This window comes from Setaria italica, chromosome II (assembly GCF_000263155.2).
Source record: "Setaria italica strain Yugu1 chromosome II, Setaria_italica_v2.0, whole genome shotgun sequence".
NCBI lineage: Eukaryota > Viridiplantae > Streptophyta > Magnoliopsida > Poales > Poaceae > Setaria > Setaria italica.
This window is the reverse complement of record NC_028451.1, coordinates 15,282,568-15,304,214: the sequence shown is the minus strand read 5'-3', so window position 1 is coordinate 15,304,214 and position 21,647 is coordinate 15,282,568. Positions and strand designations below refer to the sequence as shown.

Below are 21,647 nucleotides of genomic sequence, written 5' to 3'. Positions count from 1 at the left end.
CACGTCCGGTTATGCTTGCTAGACAAACAGTTTCTTAGGAAAGGAGTAGCCGCTCGTACGACCATGTCCACCTTCATAATTAATACCCTTATTTTTTTTTGCAAAACACAGTACATACACTGACGCTCACATAAACACACACAACAACTAATCTTCCGTCAACTAACGTTAATGCCTCAGTTGGGAGGAAGCTTCAAGGTTTTCCGCTCAGAGAGATGAAACGAACAAACATAGCAAAATGGTACTAAAATGTGCATGTGCAACACATTACAAACAGAATAGATTCTGAATGTTATAAAAGGACACTACATACAGCAAAGGCTTTTCACTATGATATCTTGCTTATTCCTAGGGGCGGATCCAGCATTAGGGCGGATGGGGCTAGAGCCCCTCCTACTGTTGCTAGAGCTATGAAGCCCTCCTAAGCCCCCTGTAAATTTACATCCATTGAAGCTTAAAAGAAGGGGTTAGAGGTTCCTAACAATTTTTTTCCAGATCCACTACTGCTTATTCCGTTTCAGCAGTTGCTCATGTAGAACAACGACATGGTGCTATGACACTTCCTCTAGACATGTTCGTGTGTGATGCATCTGGTGACGCACGAGGGGGTGACGACGCACAATTCGTGTTTTTACCGAAGCGCCGATCAAATTGCCAGTAGGGAGGAGGCGCAGCCGCGCAGGATAAGGGAGCGGCGCCAATGATCATCGTCACTATCGATTAAGGAAGAGGCGCAGGGCAGCCGAGTGGCATAACTGATCGTGGCCAATGCCGATCAGATCAGATCGCCTGCGGGAGGAGGAGCGCAGGGGTAAGAGCGACGAGCACGACTGCAACCAAAAAGTGTGGCAGCACGATCAGCGGCATCCCGGACTGATTCCAGGCGGTTTCACAAGAGACGGTCACACGAAGGTAAAAAACAAAGAAAATCTCGGAGGAGCCACGACAATCGTAGGGGTGACTACGATCGAATTGGACATGCGAGTGTCGTCACTTTTATTTTATTAGTTGCAGAGAATTTCCTAACTTCATGGTAATAGTTGTGAGACCCTGCAATAGTCGACGTTTGGGGAAGACACGAAGACATTGCCAAGCTATTAACTGTTAGTGGACACTCTGAGGGAAAACACCCGTATAAAATGTCAAAAATGCCCATGCCAAGTTTTTTTTTTTGCGAGGAACGCTGCCCTTTGTCGGAGGCATCGGTTTCGTGTTGATTATGGCCTAAAACAGGCAAAGCATTACATTCAAGGTTCAGGCATTCTTGTACTGGCTCGGGTGCTCTATATAGCCACTCACCCAGAATCTGAGTACAATTAACCAGATTAGCACATTCATGCGCCGCCCTATTACAAGAACGACCAGAGAAACAAATTACAAAGGAAGTAAAAACAGAACTAAGAGATTTAAGCTCCTGGAGAATCCCTGCAATTTCTGAGCGTTGAGTCTGTAGGTCATGCCATAGCTTGACAAGTACTTCACAGTCAGTCTCCAGCATCAGATGGGTCACACCTTGACTCTGTGCAAATATCATGCCATCCTTACATGCTTGGGCCTCCATTGCTAGTGCACTGAGAGAAGTTCCATACCATCTAGCATGTGCACCAAAAAAAAAAAAAGCTCCAGTAGCATCTCTGAGAACTGCTCCCGACGCACCATTATGATCATCGACGTAGAAGGCCGCATCAGTGTTACATTTCACCCACCCTGTCGGAGGAGGTTTCCACTGAGGGTTCAGTTTGGGAATCACCTGTTTTCTTGGAGTATGAAGCATTTGCCAGAGATCAAACGCTGTGTCCCGAGCCCAAAATATTGCTTGTCGCATAGACATCATTTGCTCACCATGCCTTCGCTTGTTTCGTGCCATCCACAGCGTCCACATACCACATATAATCATCGCTGAGTGCTCCCTGGGGCAAAAATGAATGTTCAGCAGGTCAGATGCCCAAGTAAGAGGATGCAAATGAGGTAATTTGATTGCTGTAATCTTTTGTGCGAAATTCCAGAAAGTCCTTGCTACTGAACAATCAACCAAAACATGGTAAATGGTTTCCCTGTCAGCCCCACAAACCTCACAATTTGCAATCTTTTCAATATGTCGATTATGAAGGATATGCCTTGCTGGTAGGAACTCATGCAAAACACGCCACCAGAATACACGGACTTTTGGTGGCACCTCCAGTTTCCACACCAATTTCCACTCAGCTGATAAGGAAGTACTTGGGGACTGTAGCTCATTCTGTTGTTGCCGATTTTCAGACAGTATTCTGTAAGCTGATTTAATCGAGTAATTTCCATGCCTTTCCTTGGACCATGCCCAAAAGTAATCCATACTTGTGTTTAAGGGAATCCGAAGAATAGAATCTGCATCTATTGGCAAGAATATTTCTTCAATGAGATCAACATTCCAATATCCACTCGGAGTTATCAGCTCATTCACATGTTGAACTGTTTGGTCAGTACAAGGTGTGATCGGTTTTGCTTGAAAGTGGTTCGGCAACCATTTATGTTCCCATATCCTTGTTCTGGCACCATTCCCTACTCTTCTGATGAGACCTTGAGTAAGCACTTCTCGGCCAGCAAGGATGGCTCTCCATGTTGCACTGGCATGTTTCTTTCTAGTTGCCTCCATGAAATCAGAGTGAGGAAAGTATCGCCCTTTCAAAACTTTTGCACAGAGAGAATCTGGGTTTGTTGTCAAGCGCCAATGCCAATGCTTGGGAAGCAATGCCCCATGCCAAGTTGTGGGATCCAAACACCCGGTTCTTTTTTCTCCTTGTGCCGTCGTCCATCAGCCATGTCTAAATTTATCTCTCCACCCGGTTCAAGCACATCATTAACTAAGTCGACGCTTTTGTAAACCCTGCAGCCATGTCAACATTGATCTCCTCAAGCTCCTGAAAAAAGTTGTAATATATATTACAAGAATACACAAATGAAAAATGCAAGACCAGCATTGTCTAAAGTTTGTTCCTTTTGCCCCTAAAATTATCTGGAGTAGCTCGAGTGGTTCCATTTCCCGAAATAAAAGGAGCCTTAAGGGTGTGATTGGTTGCAGTTCAAAGAAGGGTCCGGATGGTGAGGAGATTCAGGCTCATCGTGGTTAGTATAGAAGCATGAAGGCATGTTTGATTGGTTTACATATGGCTTGGGATAGGATGGGGAGAGTTGTCGGTCTGTTCGCTTCAGCTTATTCGGTCGGCTTATCAGCCACCAAACAGTATTTTTCTCTCACAACAAATAAGCTATTTCAGCTTTTCAGTCGGCTTATAAGCTGAAGCGAACAGGCCAGTTGATTGGTTGGGTGCGTGAGCCGTGAGCGTGACAAGATGCTTTTGTGTGGCTGCAAGTGGTGCCCATGATCTTGCCTGTATCAACTCAGCCTTGCTCGCAAGTTTTTCTTCGAAAGACTTGGAAAGGTTTCCGAGAATAGCAATTACAGGCCGCTGAGACACCAAGTTTGAACCTATCAGGCAAGAGCCAGTGCAGGATGGGGCATCGGAATATAGGCCCTAACAGAAGAGAAAAAAGATTACGGAGATTACTCACTGATGGGTCTATCAACCAAAACGGTCATGTGTTTAGCACCCACCACACTCCACAAACCGAGCAGCATCCTTGATCTCGTTAAGGGGATAATCCTTGCAAGTGGCTTCTCTTGATTGTTGAAGATCCTGATATTTCGCTCGCACCATATCATCTAAACCACCAGGATGGCCAGCGAGCGGGTTCCTTTGGCCGCAGCATCGGCAGAGCTTCCAGCCAAGTCATCGAACCAGCTGACCAAATCATTAGTAGTGCTCCAGCTAGTTGGATGCAGAGTTGGGCGCCCAACCCAGGAGCTGATTGAACGCCACACCGAACATGTAGTAGGGCACTCCGAGAAGAGGTGTTGTGCTGTCTCCAGACTTCTGTAGCACGTCGGACAAAAGTACGAATTTGGCCACCCACGGAGTAGAAGCCGATCTGGTGTCCAAACTTTGTTTTGGAGCAGCAACCACGAGAAGAATTTACACCTTGAAGGGATCCATACATTCCATACCATCTTTGGAAACATCGAGATCAATCCGCCCTCAAATTGCATATCATAAGTTGATTTGGCCGAATAATCACCCGATGCCGTCCGTGTCCAGATGATAGAGTCCGGTTCTATGGCATTTGGGTCAAAGTTGACATCCTCAATTAGCTCCCATAACCTAACGTATTCATCGATGAGAGGGACTGAGGTCATGTGCAATGTCTCTAATCCATTGGTCATTTTGCATTGCCTCTGCAACTGTCCTATTTTTCCTTATGCTATGCTTCTACATGCTGGGGAACAGCAGCGCTGGGGTATTGGCCGCTGCCCAGCTGGTGTGCAGGCGCTGGAGGGCGTCGTCGACGTCTACATGCCGCCGGTGACGGGCACTCCGGCACCTCGTGACACTGACATGATGCGCTATCGCGCGGCAAATGTGTCTGACTAGTGCCGAAGCTGACAAAATAAATAAAAATATGATTCTACCATTTTGTAGTGCCGGCTCACTATATTATATTTAATTTCTGCTCGGTTCATTATGATCCTGTCAAATGGGTATTTTTCCAACATATTCTCCTACATTGAGTAACTTGAATCTTTCAAATTTCAATAATCAATCAGACTCTGTATGTTACTTTATCACCCAATATCTTTCTAAGATGAACAGATCCACGCAACAAGTTTATGGGACTCCGTTGTATCAGACACGAGCTTTTGAAGTGATTTGGAACATCAGGAACATCACACAGCTCCAGGTTTAGTTCTATTTGTTTGGGCTTTCAGCCAGCTTCTCACCCCCAGAAGCCGAAAGCCTAAACAAACGGCAAGCTTTCAAGCCTAGCTTTTCGTGGGTCAAAAGCTGTGGAAAGCCACATTACAATGGAAAGCTGGAAAGGAGGAAAAAGAGAGCTTCTAGCGAGCTTTCGGCGGTAATTACCCACCTGCCATCGGTAAAGTGTCGAAACGGTACGCTTCTTTTTTCCCCATCCGCCTCCTCCTCTCCTGTGAAACCCTATCCGCATCCCGTGCTGCCGTCCGCATCCCGCGCCAACACGCACCCGTCGCGCTGCCCTCCACCAGCCCTGCACGCGCCACGCGCCCTCCGCCCCTGCACGCGCCGCCCGCCCTCTGCCCCAGCTCGCGTCGTCCTCCCTTGCCCCCGTGCTCGCGCCATCCGCCATCCTCCCTCCGCCCTTGCTCGCACCACCATCCCTCCACCCCTCGTCGCCCGGCCCCTGCTCATCCGATCCCTACTCATCCTCGTCACCTGGCCCCTGCTCGTCCCTGTGCAAGATCTGCAGCAATGTGAGCACCACATCCCCTAGAATCATGGTAGCCTAGAATCATGGTTTAGGAGCTTTGAATCATGGACTAGGATTTGGAATCGCCAATCTATTAAATGGTATTTTGTATGCAAGCAAGAACAAAAAATCTCTGTCTAGATGGAGAACAAAGGAAAGGGCAAGGGAAAGAGCAACGAAACTGAAAAGATTGTATGCCAAGCAGATTGGAAAATCCTGGAATGACTATAATTTTTTGTAACATTGTTGTTGAGGAGATTGAAGCTAGGAATAGGCCTCTAGGCACACTGAATGCTAGAGACTATAAGAACTTGCGGGACAAGTTTTTTTACTCAAAAAGGAAAAAATTATATCCAGAAATAGCTGAAAAACCGTTGGGATAACTTGAAGACCTTGTATGGGTTTTGGAAATTGCTTTGGAGCAATTCTAACCTTGGAATACATCCTGTTTTGGGGATACCTACACCAAGTGATGAATGGTGGGAGACAAACACAAAGGTTACCAATCTGTCGTATGTTTATTGAAATTTTTTGTGGTATATGCAATTGACTAATCAGTTTATATTTTCTCTGTTTTTTTACAGGGATATTTCAAGAGGGAGAAATAGGCATTCCGTTATGCTCCTCTACCATGTTTGAAACAATGGAAAATTATGTTTGAGAAGAGTCATGTCTCAGGCCACTCTGCATGCATTCCTAGTGAAGAAGGTGGTGGGGACAACATTCCCAATGAAGAAGAGCGGGACGATGATCAAATTCATGAAATAGGGAGTGATCAATTCACACCTACATCATCTGCACGCACCGAACTGAAGAGGAAGGTGAAATCTGGTAGCCCTAGGAAAATTAGCCTAAGAAAGAAAGGAAGAATCCTATGGTGAGGGTGATGTGACGCATGGTGGATGATGTGATTAGCTCTAACTCTGTGACCTCCAAAGCATTAACTGGTGACTTCACACGTGAGTCGGTTAGAGATGTTATGGCATTGGTTAAAGAATGTGGGGCTGTAGAAGGGAGTGATGAGCATTACATTGCAACACAGTTGTTCAAGCATTCTGCAAACCGTGAAATTTTTTTGTCTAGCTTTGACACCAACGAAGGAAGGTTCAATTGGCTGAAGAGATGCTATGAAGAAAGGAAGAAGTAGTCGGCCATGGAAGATTAATTTCTGTATCCTATCTATCTAGCTACTGTTATTTGTATGAAACTTTGTTATTTGTACCAAACTTGTGATGCTACTGTTATTGTTATTTGTACCAGACTTGTGATGTTACTGTTATTGTTATTTGTACCAAACTTCTGATGTTGTTCTCCATGTGTCTTTATGTAGATGAGTTCTGCAAGTGATGAATCAAGTGGTGATGAATATTCCAAGTTGTTGGAAATTGCAGTTGGGCAACAAAAAAGATCAATCGATTGATCAATGCTACAAACATGTTTGGTATGTACTATGATCAAACTTACCTAAACAAGTCAGCAAGGAGACAACTTGAGGTGACATGTTATCAATGAGTTACTACCACTTTGAATAGACATAGATCATGTTATAGAATGTTCAGAATGACAAAGGTAGTTTTTGATAGTTTGCATAAAACATTAGTTACCACCTATGGGTTGAAATCAACTACGGGTATGCATTCTATTGAAAGTTATACCATGTTTTTATGGACAGTAGGTGGTTCTCAACCTTTTAGCCAAGTTGAGGATAATTTCAAAGATCTATAGAGACCATCAATAGAAAGTTCACTCATGTGTTGAATTGCTTGAACAGAATGGCTGCAGACATTATTAAACCAAAAGATCCAGATTTTTCTACAGGTCATCCTAAACTACAAGAGCATTGGTTTTCACCTCATTTTCATGGTGCTATTGGAGTAATTGATGGAACTCATATCCGTGTAGTTGTGCCTTCTACTGAACAGATTATACATTTTGGTCGGTATCGATGTACCATTCAGAATGTATTGGTTGTATGTGATTTTGATATGAGATTCACTTTTGTTGTTGCTGGATGGCCTGGTTCATGACACAAGGATTTTTAACGAAGCATTGCAGATCTATGCTGACAAATTTTCTTTTCCGCCAGAAGGTACAACAATTTGGCACCTACAATTTTTTTTATTAAATGGACCATATATTATTACTAACATCTTGGAAATATGTGTAGGAAAGTACTACCTTGTTGACTCGGGTTATCCTAACCGGAAGGGTTTTTCTTTCACCATACAAAGGAGAGAAGTATCATTTACCAGAGTTTTGACAAGGTCCAGAGTCAAGAGGTAAAAAAGAAGTGTTCAATCACTTGCATTTATCACTATGTAATGTGATTGAAAGGGCATTTGGTGTTCTCAAAATGAAGTGGAGCATCTTACAAAAAATATCGAGTTATCCAATGGAAAAGCAAACAAAGATTATAATTGCATGTATGGCTCTACATAATTTTATTAGAGAAAGTATTTTGGCTGATGAACTTTTTGACATGTGTGATCAAGATGAAGACTTTGTTCTAAGCGTTGATCAAGCTACATCATCTTAGCCACAAGCACATGGACATGAAGAGAGCGGCATGAATGCTTTCCGTGATAGTATTGCCGATGCTTTGATGGCCATGAGAGAGTAGTGTAATGTCGCTTGAACATGTTTGTGACCTATAAATGCATGGATAATGACCCATGCAATTTATTATAATTATATTGCCAACAAAGTCTATAAATAATTGTACACGAAACAAATACAATCACTACGTACACGTAGGGTAATAGAGATATTGTACATCTCTTCCAGCCACTCTCGTTCTCAGAGAAGCTGGGTTGCCAAACGGATCATAGCTTTCGAAAAGTCAGCTTTCGGAAAGCTAGCATTTCAGGACGAGAAGCCAAAAGCCAGCTTTCAGAAAGCAAAAGCCAAAACAAACATGACCTTAATTTGACCAGAGCACTGGACGCCACTACTATTATTCAATTCAGAATGGAAAGTATATATATGGATTAATTATGGAAAACCTCTTTGGTCCGCAACAAAGGGGAGAGAATTTAAGTGCGCTGCCTGTTCTGCTAGAGTGCTAGACTTATTTGACTGACACTGCACTGGAGTCAGGAGGCAATAGCAATCACCAAACTGCCGGTAGCACATCCATTGCTAAGTAGTATGTTTGAATCCCTATGCAATCTTGTTTATTTCTCCGGTGCTTATTCAAGGACGGGTGGGATGACTTTAGAAGCTGACAAAACCATTCTCCTTGAGGCATTCTATGGTCTCCTTGAGGCTCGTCTCAAACGGGGTCAACTCAACTCCCAAGCTCGTGATCCTCTCCCTTGAGACCTGGTATGTCGGAGCAAACAGCTCGTCATCCACGCATCTGTTCGTCCAAACAAGTTGTTAGTGGAATAGGAGGAAACTGTGAACAACGAGAGTAGACACAAATGTTTAAAACTATATAATGATGTAAAATTTTACTTACTTCTCAGGCACTGGAAGAGAAGGGTACATGTCTTTTATGATCTTTACAACCTCGGAGAAGTGAATAACTTTGTCAACCATGCCGTACCTTCCACTTGCCGAAGGGGTCTCAAATGCAAGTACATGCGCCAGAGCAACATCCTTTACATTCACCCAGCCAAAGCTGTAGTTGAGATATACAGGCGACCCTGAAAAAAGTAATAAGTGCAATGAAAATTTAATTATTGTTCATTAGTGTTGACTAAGACAATGAAGCTAGTTCTCTTCAGGAAAGATGACAGCAAATGCGTCACTTTTTTTACATTCTGACATGCATCATGAAGCACATGGAAGTTGTTACTTTGTAATATAACTCGTGACAATATCTCATGCGCATCAGTATGATGGAGGTGACTAATGCTCAACTAAATTTCATTGAAGTTGGAATTTGGAACCCATTTGCTGTTACAACTTATAAAAGGTAGCATTTCTTTTGCGGATAATGATCTGTTGGAGAAAAAAAAATACTCGTTGGGATGGCAATGTATACCATTGATTAGATACAGGATTATCTGAGCACTGGTGTTAAGTGTGGGTTGCAGCAAAGGACCAATGACCACTGCTGGGTTTATTGTCACCAAATCAATTCCATTGTCCTTTGAGAACTTCCATGCTGCTTGTTCAGCCAGGGTCTTTGACAGTACGTACCATTCCTGATACAACAGTGAGTTCACTAAAATTTTAGTGTGAAGGTAAGGTTAAACAAATAAACACGAGAATGTCGTACTTAGAGCTTCATTCGTGAGGGAATAATTATATACAATTTGATACTAAAGCAAGTAACTCAAACATTAACCAAGTCAAGATGATTTATATTACTGATAAAAAAAAAGCAACAGAATTAACAGTCAGACAGTAGACAAGATCAACATTCATATTGGCGCAGCGCTACAGTTATGGTATAAAGTAGATAACCGATTTATTTGAAGATATATATTTCTCATGAAATCCTCACTAATTTGAAGTGCATAGGAGTACATGACTTGTGATAATGTTAGTACAAAATATCTTTTAGTTATCCATCTGATACAAAGCCTGAGAGGCACAAATCCATTACTATATCCAAAAGATGGAAACAATTGTTTGAATGAAAATATGAGCATCAATTGCTGCGAAAATAATCAGAAATGTGCATTTAGTAGTATTCTGTTCACTGTAAGTCGACTATGTGAAGGCAAACATACAATTTATGTGTAAACTATGAACTGATAAGATTTTAAAAATGTTCCTTTCAGGGTGAAAAGTGCATTACCTTTGCTTTTTCACAAAGTTCTGGAATGGAATATGATGTCTCATCAACCACAACATCAGGAGACAAGGGTTTCTCAGTGAATACAACTGCTGCCATTGATGATGTTAAAATCACCCTTTTCACAGAAGCAGCTTTCTTGCAGGAGCCCAGAACATTCAGTGTTCCTTTAACTGCTGGGTCGATCAACTCAACCTTAAAGAATACATTGTTATGTGTTTAGGTTTGATAAAAGGAGGTAATATTAAACAGCTTGTGACTTTTATAAGGTGATGGGAAACTGGAGAGAACTAATCGTATTAATCTTCCCAATTTAACAATTGTTATACATGGATGTCAGCACAGAAATTACCAACATTGCTGGGCAAAAGTCAGACACAAATTGTCTAAGCAATTATGCTTCCTTTACCACAAATTGCACAGATCATATATTTCTGAGACAAGTGCAAAGTTTTGTGATTGTCTAAGCAAGTATGCTTCCTTTACTACAAAAGGATTATAAGACCTTAAAAGGTAAATTAAATGAGAAGAAGACACAAACTGCTATAAGAATGATATGACTGGAAAAGGAGACAATGAACATCATCTACATGCTTGTCTAAAAAAGTTGCTTCTGATGGTATTGCAATTTATTCAAAAATTAACTAGAAAAAGGCAAACCTGGGGATCTTTTGGGTTATTGTAGAACGGAGAAGCTGTGTGGAATACACAGTCACAACCCTCAACTATAGCATCGAAGGACCCTTCGTCTAATAAATCTGCTTTAAATAGCTGCAGCCTCTCAGCAGATCCTTCTAGAGCATGCAAATGTTCTGTCTTCTTAGGATCAGCTGAAACCCAGTATGTGGAAGAATGTTTAGCCCCCCAATGTGAGCGAAATGTAAACTAAGGTGATAGAAATAACTGCAGACTATCATTGTGGATAAGACGCATGACTTAGTTATTTGCAAATGGCCTCCACGTAATTTTGTACTTCACTCATCTCCACTTCAATAGTTGTTTTGCCAAGCTGTAATCATTTTCAAACATAATTGTTTATAGCAACTCAGCAACTATGATACCATGTACTACACCCTTTTTCTAGCTTAATATTTGGGTACTGTAATGCTGAAGCTCCGTTGTTTTTCCTCGTCCTGGTTAACTCTTTTATTATCATCCTATATCAGATTTAGTGTCGTGACGTCACTGCATCTCGTTGTTGTAACACCAAACTGCGTGAACGACTGTGTGACCTCAACTCAAATAATCTCTATCAGAAAAAAATGTTAAAAGCGGAAAAGTAAATAAAAGCAACGGCAGGAGGTGTGGGATCTATCACAGAACAAAATTCCTTTGAAACTGGAGTTAAAAAAGATGCTCTCCTCCTCAATACCCATGCATGTCAACTGTTGGGGAATGTGAGCATTCAACGTACTTCCTCCGTTTTTATTTATAAGGTGTGCACGCGTATCAAGATTCAAACTTTAATTTGACTATTATTTTTTTATTTTTATGATGTAAATTTTATATGGTTGAATTCGTAATCAAATATACTCTACAATGATTATAAGTTTATAACTATAAATAATATAAGATAAGATAAATGAATGGTCAAAGTGTTATTTGAAAGATCGTACCAAATTATATCATGCCTTGTAAACATAGATGGAGGGAGTAGACACGTGCTCTCTCTGTGCCTAAGGTAAGCAGGCCTTGTCTGGAGCAGGAACGCGGGTAAAAATCATAGTTGGTGACAGAGCCTAAAACACTGATGCTTCTTCGTTGACATTGAAACACAAAATTTTATTCTGAACTAGTGGTTAAAAAAAAAAATTGAATTACCCCCGCAGTAGCCTAATCTCCCACAATCAAGCGAGTGATACCAGCCAGCCACCTACTCCGATCCTAGAAGGGGACACCAATCTGCAAGAGATAAGCTGGGGGGCGGGGTCAACGGTCTTCTCTGCACAGTGCACACTGTAGTCTCCAGTACTGTACCCCGAACGTGGCCGCCGGCAGGGTTTGTCCGCCACTACCAACCCACCACCCCCATTGGAAGCGCCGCTCGCGCCCGTCTCACCACCTGACCGTCGCCTCCGCGCGGAGGAAGCCGAAACAGGTCGCCGAACCAAATTAGGAGTAGCATAATCCAGGGCTTCCTGCACTACTTCATCACTATTTCAAGATACGATGAAGCACATTTCAACGTCGTTTCGGTGGAAAAGAATTGCAAAGAAAATATCAGCTACAGGTGCGGCGCCACGACTGAGATCTTTGGATGGATTTCAGGGTATGGACGGATTTTGACACGACGAACCAGCAGTATGGTGGAGGTCCAGATTTTGACAGGACCGGAGGAAAGGGGGTGGAGCAGTAGCAGTAGCAACACCAACCTGGGTCGCGGAGGGTGCCGCGGACGGTGTAGCCGCGCTCGAGCAGGAGCTTGACGATCCACGACGCGATGAAGCCGCCGGCGCCCGTCACGCACACCACCTTCGCGGCCATCTTCCTCCTTGCCGGCCTTCTCGTACCAACTCCCTCCCTCGCGGACGCAGCTAAGCAGAGAGCCGGAGGTGACAAGGAGGAGTCGAGGAGAAGCGTGCGAGAGCCGTGCGCGTGCGGTGTGAGTGAGAGGTTGGCGCTTTAATTTATCGCGGTTCACACCGGGCCTGCAGGCGCTGTCGCTTCTCTATAAGTTCTTATGTTCTGCCACTTCTGCTTGTCCGTCCTGTTGCTCACTTGTCAGAAGGGCACCCAGCTCCTGGGTAGACCTGATCAAATGCCGGGCCCGCGCCTGGGTAGCTCCTGGGGCGAGCATCGGGCTGAAAATCGTGGCCCGCGCCCGACCCGACCACAGCCCGACGACTCTGCCTCCCCGGCGCCGCGCCGACGTCTTCCTTCCTCTGCTGCGCACTCCTTCCACCCCACCGCAGAGCTCGATTTGCTAACCATGATGGCTTTGTCCAGTTGACTTGTGCTATGGAGATTAACGTTCGTGTCTTTTTATTTTTGCCAAAAGCTACATTCATGTTGTTTTATCGGCGGCGATTCAGCTGTGGAATCGCATATGACCCTTGGCAATGGATGCAATTTGTGATTTGGGCTTTCTTGGAGACAAGTTGAAAAGGATACGATTTTGGTGTTCGTGTTTTTTCATAGAAATCTACAAGAACTCACCATGCAGACAACCACAATAGTCGGTACTAGAGTAGGTAAACACAGAAGTTTCCCTCAAACAAAGAAAAGCAATTGGTAGATCCTGCAATAGTCAGGAATTCAGGATGTTCAGTGTAGATGAACACAATTGTTTGTAGAATGGGATATGCTTAGGGCCATGTTGCAGTTCCTTACACTTCTTGCTTAGTCATCTTCTTGTGCTCCTAATCTTCACTCAGCAATTGCTACATCCTGCAATGTATGCTCCAGTCGACTACATCATAGCCTGACAGTCAATGAGTGAAAGAAGGGTCGTTAGCTCATACTTCTCGCTGGTCAATGAGATGGAGCAGCAGTGCTCAAGTGGTGTATCCGAACGAATTTCTTGTGGATAGCTGTGGAAAATTGACTGCATTTTCTTCATTCTCCGCTGAATGCTCATCTGTCTTGAGCACTGCCGTTTTGTTAGCTTCTTTGTTTCTATTTGAGCAAACTGTATGTTTGTGCTTGTACGAATGGTGAAAGAACTGACCAAGTGGTGGTCGATGCTACAGAATCAAAACGATGTAAACCTTTATCTACTGTTGCAAATTGCAATGCATCTGGAATTATTTAAAAGGTGTCGGGAAAGATGCCTCCATCCCCAGATAGTTTATATAAGCTAGAAATAAGCAAGGCCTGCCTTCATACAGTTCCATCAGAAGATAGCTAGAAAAGGAATAGCGATGGTCAAGGAAAGAATTGCACAACAATTCCCACTTGAAGAACCAAACGTGGTTTACAAGGCGGCTAGTGAGAGGCCACACAGATTGGTGACCACACAATTAACCTGGCAGGCAGGAGTTGTAGGTGCTTAAGAAAAAGATCATGTAGTAACAAAAAACTGTCATGACCCTCGGATGCCTTCCAACAGTTCATGAATAACAACACTAATACATGGCAAAACTAAAGCACATGACAATCACTGCCACAGAAGCTTAATCCTGAACACCAGATGAAGAGACACATGCAGATCTGAAAAGGAAAAAAAATGAAGATTATTAGTTTAAATCAGTTTGTAAGTTAATTCCTACGGACTACCTTGAACCTGCTTGTGAGTTCCTATATGATATCCATCTTACAAAAGAACTTTGAGAGTGGAAACAAGGAAAAGGTCATATGTTTGACTGAATAGCGCAAACTCACCAAGCTATCAAATAGTGTCATCTTTCTATCAAGATGGGTATGCAATTTGGAGTTCAGACTCTCGCTGTGTCGATTACTCCTCAGGCCTAAGAAACATCGTCCCACTTGATATGATGCACACCACAGGTTCGTCATTTGATACAACCATGTGTGCTAATTCAATTCCTTTCCATAATTCATCCCATTTCCTCTCAATCTTCGGTATGGAACAACGATCGTATAGAAATATTTGAACTCTTCAGCTACTTTAGAATTGTGCAGATTACATAATATGTTTTGCTCAATGTGCCAGGTGCACAGCCTATGGTTACAATTAGCCAAAATGGTTCTGATAGCTTTCTGCATTGCAAGGTCACCATCAGTGATCACCGAAGTTGGATGCTTCTGGGCCATGACAATCAAGAATGTTTGCAGCAGCCACTCATATGCCTCAAATGTTTCATTGGAAATTATGCCACAACCAAATACAAGTGTGCTTCGATGGTGATTCAACCCAACAAAAAGGCACAAATGGCAAATTGTAACAGTTAGTCCGGTATGTACTATCAAACACAACATCACCAAATGCTGCAAAGTCACAATTAAGTGTGTAATGTGTTTTTAAGCAATACACATTTTTTTTTACCAAGAGCCCATAGTTAAGCAATGATATCTTGGATAAATGTGACCAAACTGACCCCTTAATAGTTTCTCAAGCAAAAAGAAGGGAACAACAAGTAAATTGGAACATTTTGGGAATGTACGTACCAAATCCTAGTAACTGAGAAAAAAATTGTGGTACGTGTCAAGTACTTGAAAAGCAACGACAGTAAAAATCTTTGTCCAATCTGATTTCCCTTTCATGAAGTGCGAAAAATTTGTAGGACAGATACACATGATGAACTGACATACTCTAGATAAGAAGCAAAAGCAAGTCCTAATTCAAATGTACTGATGTAAAATTCTTGGTGCCAAACACTCAAGCTGGAGATGAAATCATTCATCAACAAATAATCTGCGTTATGTGTTACAGGCACACAGATCACAAAATGATATCCACTGGCAGTAATGCAAGTATGTTTGACCCCTTGCCTACAAGAACATGATAAACGAACAATAGCAGCACTATCAAATGACAGCGAATCGAGCCGTTAGAGTAACAACCATGAACATGAAGAATGAATGGGATCAATAAACTATGAACAAAAGCTTGTTCCCAGCGAAGGAATGTTTAATTTTCTTTGATTTGTTAGTTTGAACACATTGCATATTTTCTCGCAAATAAAGAAAAGTAACAATGCAATAAAGACAATAAGATACGCTAAGTTAGTTTGCTCAAAACACAGCAAATTTTCTAGGCAAACTCACGATATTAAGCACACCCTATCTTGATTTTGACACATTTCCGAGAAAACATAATTTAGCTGATGGCTACATCGTTTTAACGATCTGAAGTACGAAACACTCACATTGCTTCCGCCAACTGCTGGATCCATTGATGTATACATCACTTCTGCGTGCCCAATGAGTGTCTAACTGTGTCATGCTCCAAGCACCTCAGATTATTAAAGAACAGAAGGGATTTCTCAACCACGCAAAGGGGTTTTCCTTAACGCATCCAACTTCAAAGCCATCTCTTGTGCCAAACTAATTCTTCCTCCTTCAACAAGAGCTTCCTTCAGATTACTGAAAAGTTGACCAGGTGGCCTTATTCCTTTGTCCAACATCTCCTGGAAATATGCACAAGCTTCTTCGAGCCTGTTCTCAAAGCATAACCCATTGATCAATGCTGAAAACATATGCATACATGGGAGAACACCTTTCTCCTTCATTTGCTTCCACACCTTTAATGCCATATCAACTCTTTCATTACTGCAGAACATGCCAACCATCATTGTATACGTGTTGAGCTGAGGCTCACAACCGTCCATCCCCATTTTCTGGAACACATCATAGGCCTCTTCGAACTTCTGCGATTTTATCAGATGATGAAGAATTATATCATAAGTCCGGGAATTTGGGCCAATTTTACACTTCCTCATCTCATCAACCATCTTGAAAGCATGCTGAAACTTTGAGGCTCTGCAGTAAGCTCCAACAACCGCATTGCATGTAGGCACCTCCATGGGGAACCCACTTTCCTTGTAAAGCTGAAAGTACTTCAAAGCTTCATCCAGCCTCTCCTCCGAGCCGAGCCCATTAATAAGCATGCAGTACACATGAGGGCTTGGCATACAAGCACTTACTTCCATCTCGTGGAACACCTTGATGGCTTCATCACATTTTCCAGACTTGCAAAAGGCACTGATCAGCATCCCATACGCCACAACATCAGGCCTGATGCCTGCATCCAGCATTTCTTGGTACACTGTTCTGACCATCAACAGATCTTTCTCATGGCCCCAGCCTTCCATTAGGACAGTGTAGGTCTTCAAATCAGGGACGAACTTGGCCTTCCTCTTCATCTCCTTATAGATGGCATGTCCCTTCTTCACTTGTTTGGATTTGCTTAATGCATCGATCAGCCAGTTGTAATCCGATAACTCAGTTTTGAGCCCAAAACTGCCCATCTTCTCAAACGTCTCCACAGCCTCCTTGACCTTCCTCGCCCGGGCATACCTCCGGACGATAAGCTTGAACGTGTCCTTGGAGAGCAAGCACCTGCACCGCATGGTCTCCACCAAGCTCCACACAAGCCTGAACTGCTTGATCTTGCCAAGCGCCTCTATCAGGTTGTGGAAGCTGTCGGCTGTGTACCTAAAGCCCTCCTGCCTCTCCGCCCACCTGAAGAAGGCGAGTGCTAGCACGCCGGCATTGCTCAGGTTCTTGAGCACCTCGGCCACAAGCTCCGGCGACACGGCCACCCCGAGCGCATCAAGCGCTGACGCAACCCTCGGTTCGGGCTGCGTGGACACGACGCGGCACACCCTCTCGGCAGCCTCCAACACGCCCACCTCCGCAACCGCGCCCAGGCCATCCGCCAATGCAGCGTCCCCCGGCACCACCGTGAACTGCGGCGGTCTCGTGCCAGCGTGGTCATCCGCAGGACGCCGAGACGTTGTGCGGAACCCCCGGGCGCGCGTTCCGCCGAGCACCTGGCGGGCATGGGCAAACGGCGAGCGGCGTGGCCGTGCTGGTGACGTGGGAGGCGGAGGCGGCATCTCGTCGAGCACCCGTGGGGCGTCCGCGGAGAGCGCATTGGGAGCGTTCCTCGCAGAGCTGCCCAAGAGGCGGGACGCTGGGCGGGTGAGGCGGCGCATCCTCGCGAGTCGCGAGGTTCTGGGTGGAGGTGGAGTTTGGGGGAAGTGATTTTGCAGTGGCGTGTCTGTCTGTCTCAGGGTACGGGAGGATGAATGGGAGGTGGAATGGATGGTGGCGTTTGCTGTTGTGTTTGGTTGCGCTGGTAAATTTGGGGATGGATTAGGCTTTGGGCCTATTTGGGAAGGGGTGTTAAACTTTAACATCCTCAAATTGGTCTTAAAATTTAACACATGTGGGGTGTTTGGATGATCTGTTAAATTTTAACACCAAAGGTTGGAATTGACACCATTGCCCCTCAATTACTCCTTCTCTCTCTCCTCTCCTTTGCCCCTCCTCAACTTCTTCCTTTACCGCCGACAAGATGCGCGCCGCTGACGCCGCCGTCGTCGCGGAGCTCCGCCACCTCACGCGCCTCTGCGTCCGCTTCCGCCGCCGCGGGCCACATCCCGCGTCCCAACCCCTCGGTGCTGCCGCTCCGCCAGCCGCCGCAACGGGCGCCACCACCCGTCCAAGCAGAATGGCCCCGACGGTGCGCCGACGGCGGAGCTCTTCACCACCTGCGTCGAGAAGGCCCGCACGGCGACGCGGGCGTTCGCGGGGCACCTCCTCCACCTGATGCGTGCGGCCGCCTTGTGGATGAGGTTCGCCGAGGGGAGATTGGAGCCGCGATGGTAATTGGTGAGGGGGAGCGCCATGGGAAGCGGCGGTGGCGATTGCGGCGACGGGGAGCACGACGGTGACCGGCGCCTCCTGAACACGGGCAGCGCGGCGCGCGGCGGTCGGCGGTGCGCGGAGGCCCCTGGGCGGGAGTTGACGGCCTCGGCGACCTCCCGCCACTGCGGCTGGCGGAGGCTGCCGCGGTTGAGGTCAAGGTAGCGCGAGCCCCAGGCGTCAACGAGCTTCCCGTCCATCGCTCCTCCTCCTGCTCCTCCTCCCAGATCTCTACGCCTCACGACGACGAATCTCTGGCGGGAGCGGTACGCGCAGTTCCGCGACATGCGCGGGATGGAGCCCGCGGAGCTCCTGGGCGTGCTCCCGACCTGGGCGATGGTGGAGGAGATGCGGATGGGGATGGCGCCGGGAGGGGAGAAAGGGCTGGTGGGGAGGGGAGGACTTGCGGGCGGTGATGGCGGAACTTCGGCGGCACCCGGCCAGGAGGAGGGGCGGCGCGGTGGATCCGACCAGGCGGAGAGGAGGAACAGGAGGAAGAGGCCAGTGCTGGCGGTGGGTAGGGAGAGATAAGAGGAGAGAGAGGGAGGGCAACCAGGGAAAAGAGAGGGAGGGGGACCACTTTTAACACATTTGGTACATTTTAACACCCCCTCCATGTGTTTATGAAAAGAGAGGTGTTAAATTTTAACACCTCTCTTTTAACACTTGTGTTTGGCAGCCAAGGTGTTAAAAATGTGTTAAAAGGGGGTGTTAAACTTTAACACCCCCTTCCCAAACAGGCCCTTTGTTTGGATAGTCGTGTATCGACGTGAATTGGGTAACCCTGTTACTCACGGATCCGACCCACGCCGGGAAGAAATCACGTCATGCGCCAAAGCTGCATTTGCGAGCGCGGGTATTGGATGGGTTCCACCCGAAATCCTGCCAAACTGCGTGGGTCTCGCTCCGCTCCACGAAAAACTTCCCGACTCGTGTGCTTGCGTCACCCTTTGCTCGCTTCGCTCCTGAAGAAGGTGCCGCCACCACTCCCACGTAGCCGCGATGGATTCAAGTGCGCTCCTCTCCCCCAATCTCCTCCCTCTCCCCTTTCCTTTCTCCTGGTCGGTGGTCACTTGACCATGCATGAATTCCGGAGGAGGAGGTAGGGTGGTTTCGCTGTTGGCTCTGTCTCCCACGTGTTTCTGGTGAGACTCTTCCTCCTCCCAATCGCCTTTGGTTCTTATCCATCCTCCGCCTCTTCCATTTCTAGCTAGGGTTTGGATTTCAGCCCTTTGTTCTCAATGATCCGCCCCATGCTTCTTCCTTTGTTAGTTAATTCTAGCAGCTCTATTAGCTTTTATTCCTGTTTTATCCCTTTGCTTAGCCACCAAGCTACCTCTTGGTTGGCAGCCTATTTATTTACTAAAATTGGGCTATTGTCTACAAAGTTAATGAGAAAGTGATCCATTTAAACCAACCATTGGTATTAGAGCCCATCTTTCTCACCCTCTCTCTCCTCTCTCGTACCCCTGAAACACCCTGGGCTCCTCTGTTCTGCCTGTGCACTGAAACCCTAGCACTAGGCGGTGGCGGCGCATTCGACGGCTTCTCCCCACCTTCCCGCGACCGGCTCGAGTGCGGGCCGGCGCAGATCGAGCGGCTCGGGCAGCAGTGGCCTCTAGGCGCGTGCAGGCGGAGGCGCGGCACGACTGTAAGTGACGTGCAGCGAGCGGCAACAGCAGCTGGCACAACGCGCACGACATCGGCGCGTGGTAGGCTCAGGCGCGCATGGGCGGCAAGCAGCAACGGATGATGGCGGCCAGGAGCAGAGGACTCATAGGCAGGAGCATAGCGGATTCCAAGAGGGCTGCAGGAGGAGAGGGAGGCGCGTGGTCGACGCGGTGCGCGCGGCCAGCGTGCTGCTAGTGCGCCCGGCTTGCTCCCCAGCCCGCTCGTGAGCCTCACGGGCCTCCTCCTCCTACCACTCGGCCACAACCAGTGGGCGGCGGTCGAGGAGGAGGCGGTGATGAAGGAGCAGCGGTGGGAGGAGGTCGTGACGGCGGCAGTGCGACGCCGAGGCATGAGAGGCGACTGCAGCTCGAGCAGTATGCGCGGCAGCGTGTGCAGCCGAGGGACCCACCTAGGCATGGAGGAGGCATAGGCGGCAGTGGCGGCCGCCACCCAGCGGTGTCTGGAGGCGGACTGGCTGCGTGAGGAGGTGGAGGTGACGCACGAGATGGCGCGTTGTGACGAGATGGAGTTGAGGCACGCGTTGCAGGGTGCTGGTGTCGAGGTGCAGGGCGACCGTCCCGAGCTGGAGGAGGCGGACCGGCGGTATAACGCGGGGGTGGACCGATGGGTCCAGGACCTGCGTAGAGGTGAGGACAGCGGGCATCCTCGGAGCAAGGGGAGCTTCATCCACAAGTTTGGCCTTGACTCCAACTACGACTTTGACCTCAACTCTGAGCATCGACCCTCGAAGGTCACGAAGACCATCATTCGGGAGTCCGTCGGCAGCACGCAGTGGCTGATGTTGATGAAGACCAACTACATGGAGTGGTCCTCGGTGATGAAGGTAGCTCCAAGTGTGGGAGATGTGGGATGCGATCCGGTACGGTGACGTCGACAGCCACGAGGACCGGTGAGCGCTTGAGGCATTGCTCGCCACGGTCCCGATGGAGATGGCGGTGAATCTCTCGGGAAAGAGGATTGCTAAGGCCTCTTGGGATGCTATCACTGCGGGTTGAGTTGGCAACGACCGCGCCCGCAAGTCCACTCTGCAGAAGCTTCGACAGGAGTGGGATCGTCTGGCTTTCAAGCCGGGCAAGGACGTTGATGACTTTGCCCTCCGCCTCTCTAGCCTGATGCAGCGGTTGGAGCGGTACGACGATGACGAGATCAACGAGGAGAAAGCCGCGGTGAAGTTCCTGTGCGTCATCCCGAAGTACTCGTAGCCCGCTATCTACATCAAGACGCTGCTCGACCTCTCGACATTGTTGATCGAGGAGCTGATGAGGTGACTCAAGGCGTTCGACGACCGCAACGAGCCATCTTTTGGTGGGGAGACCATCTTCAGTGGTTAGCTCTACCTCACCGAGGAGAGGTGGCTCGCCCGCCAGAAGGATTGGAAAGAGGGGAAGTCTTCTTCCTCGACAGCCGGTCACAATCGTGGAAAGCAGCGCAAGGTGCCCAAGGCACGAGGAGGCGCCAAAGTCAGGACGCGAGGAGGCGCCCAGGGCGGTGCCGCCAGCGAGCATGAGGCTGCATGAGATGACACCTGCTACAACTGTGGCTGGACTGCCACTGGGCCAGGGAGTACCACCATCTGAGGCGCGAACAGGCCCACGTTGCGCAGGCTGTGGAGGAGGAG

At 46.9% G+C, this 21,647-nt stretch overlaps 2 protein-coding genes across 3 annotated transcripts; both read right to left on the bottom strand.

The window, feature by feature from the left end:
• Positions 1 to 8,224: 8,224 nt before the first annotated feature.
• Positions 8,225 to 12,714, bottom strand: LOC101786254 (cinnamoyl-CoA reductase 1). Its single transcript, XM_004956132.3, has 6 exons — positions 12,439 to 12,714; positions 10,727 to 10,896; positions 10,070 to 10,261; positions 9,308 to 9,470; positions 8,780 to 8,966; positions 8,225 to 8,677 (listed from the first exon to the last, which is right to left on the bottom strand). Exons 1-6 carry the CDS (start codon positions 12,548 to 12,550, stop codon positions 8,533 to 8,535), a joined length of 969 nt encoding a protein of 322 aa, XP_004956189.1. The 5' UTR covers positions 12,551 to 12,714; the 3' UTR covers positions 8,225 to 8,532.
• A 1,228-nt stretch (positions 12,715 to 13,942) lies between these two features.
• LOC101785846 (pentatricopeptide repeat-containing protein At1g71060, mitochondrial) lies at positions 13,943 to 17,719 on the bottom strand. Of its 2 annotated transcripts, XM_022823798.1 has the most exons (3): positions 15,835 to 17,719; positions 14,387 to 14,861; positions 13,943 to 14,215 (listed from the first exon to the last, which is right to left on the bottom strand). In XM_022823798.1, the coding sequence occupies exon 1, from the start codon at positions 17,623 to 17,625 to the stop codon at positions 15,952 to 15,954; it is 1,674 nt and encodes a 557-aa protein (XP_022679533.1). In that variant the 5' UTR covers positions 17,626 to 17,719; the 3' UTR covers positions 13,943 to 14,215; positions 14,387 to 14,861; positions 15,835 to 15,951. The 2 variants fall into 2 exon arrangements, with proteins under 2 accessions (XP_022679533.1, XP_004956188.1); XM_004956131.3 differs by having other exon boundaries at positions 14,387 to 17,719.
• Between the last annotated feature and the right edge of the window lie 3,928 nt (positions 17,720 to 21,647).

Coding starts and splice junctions, on each gene's coding strand:
- LOC101786254 (XM_004956132.3), bottom strand. CDS start 12,550: ATGGCCGCGAAGGTGGTGTGCGTGACGGGCGCCGGCGGCTTCATCGCG. Junction 9,471..10,069: donor AACTTTGTGAAAAAGCAAAG/GTAATGCACTTT, acceptor CTGTTGTATCAG/GAATGGTACGTACTGTCAAA. Junction 8,967..9,307: donor AATCCTGTATCTAATCAATG/GTATACATTGCC, acceptor TACTTTTTTCAG/GGTCGCCTGTATATCTCAAC.
- LOC101785846 (XM_004956131.3), bottom strand. CDS start 17,625: ATGCGCCGCCTCACCCGCCCAGCGTCCCGCCTCTTGGGCAGCTCTGCG.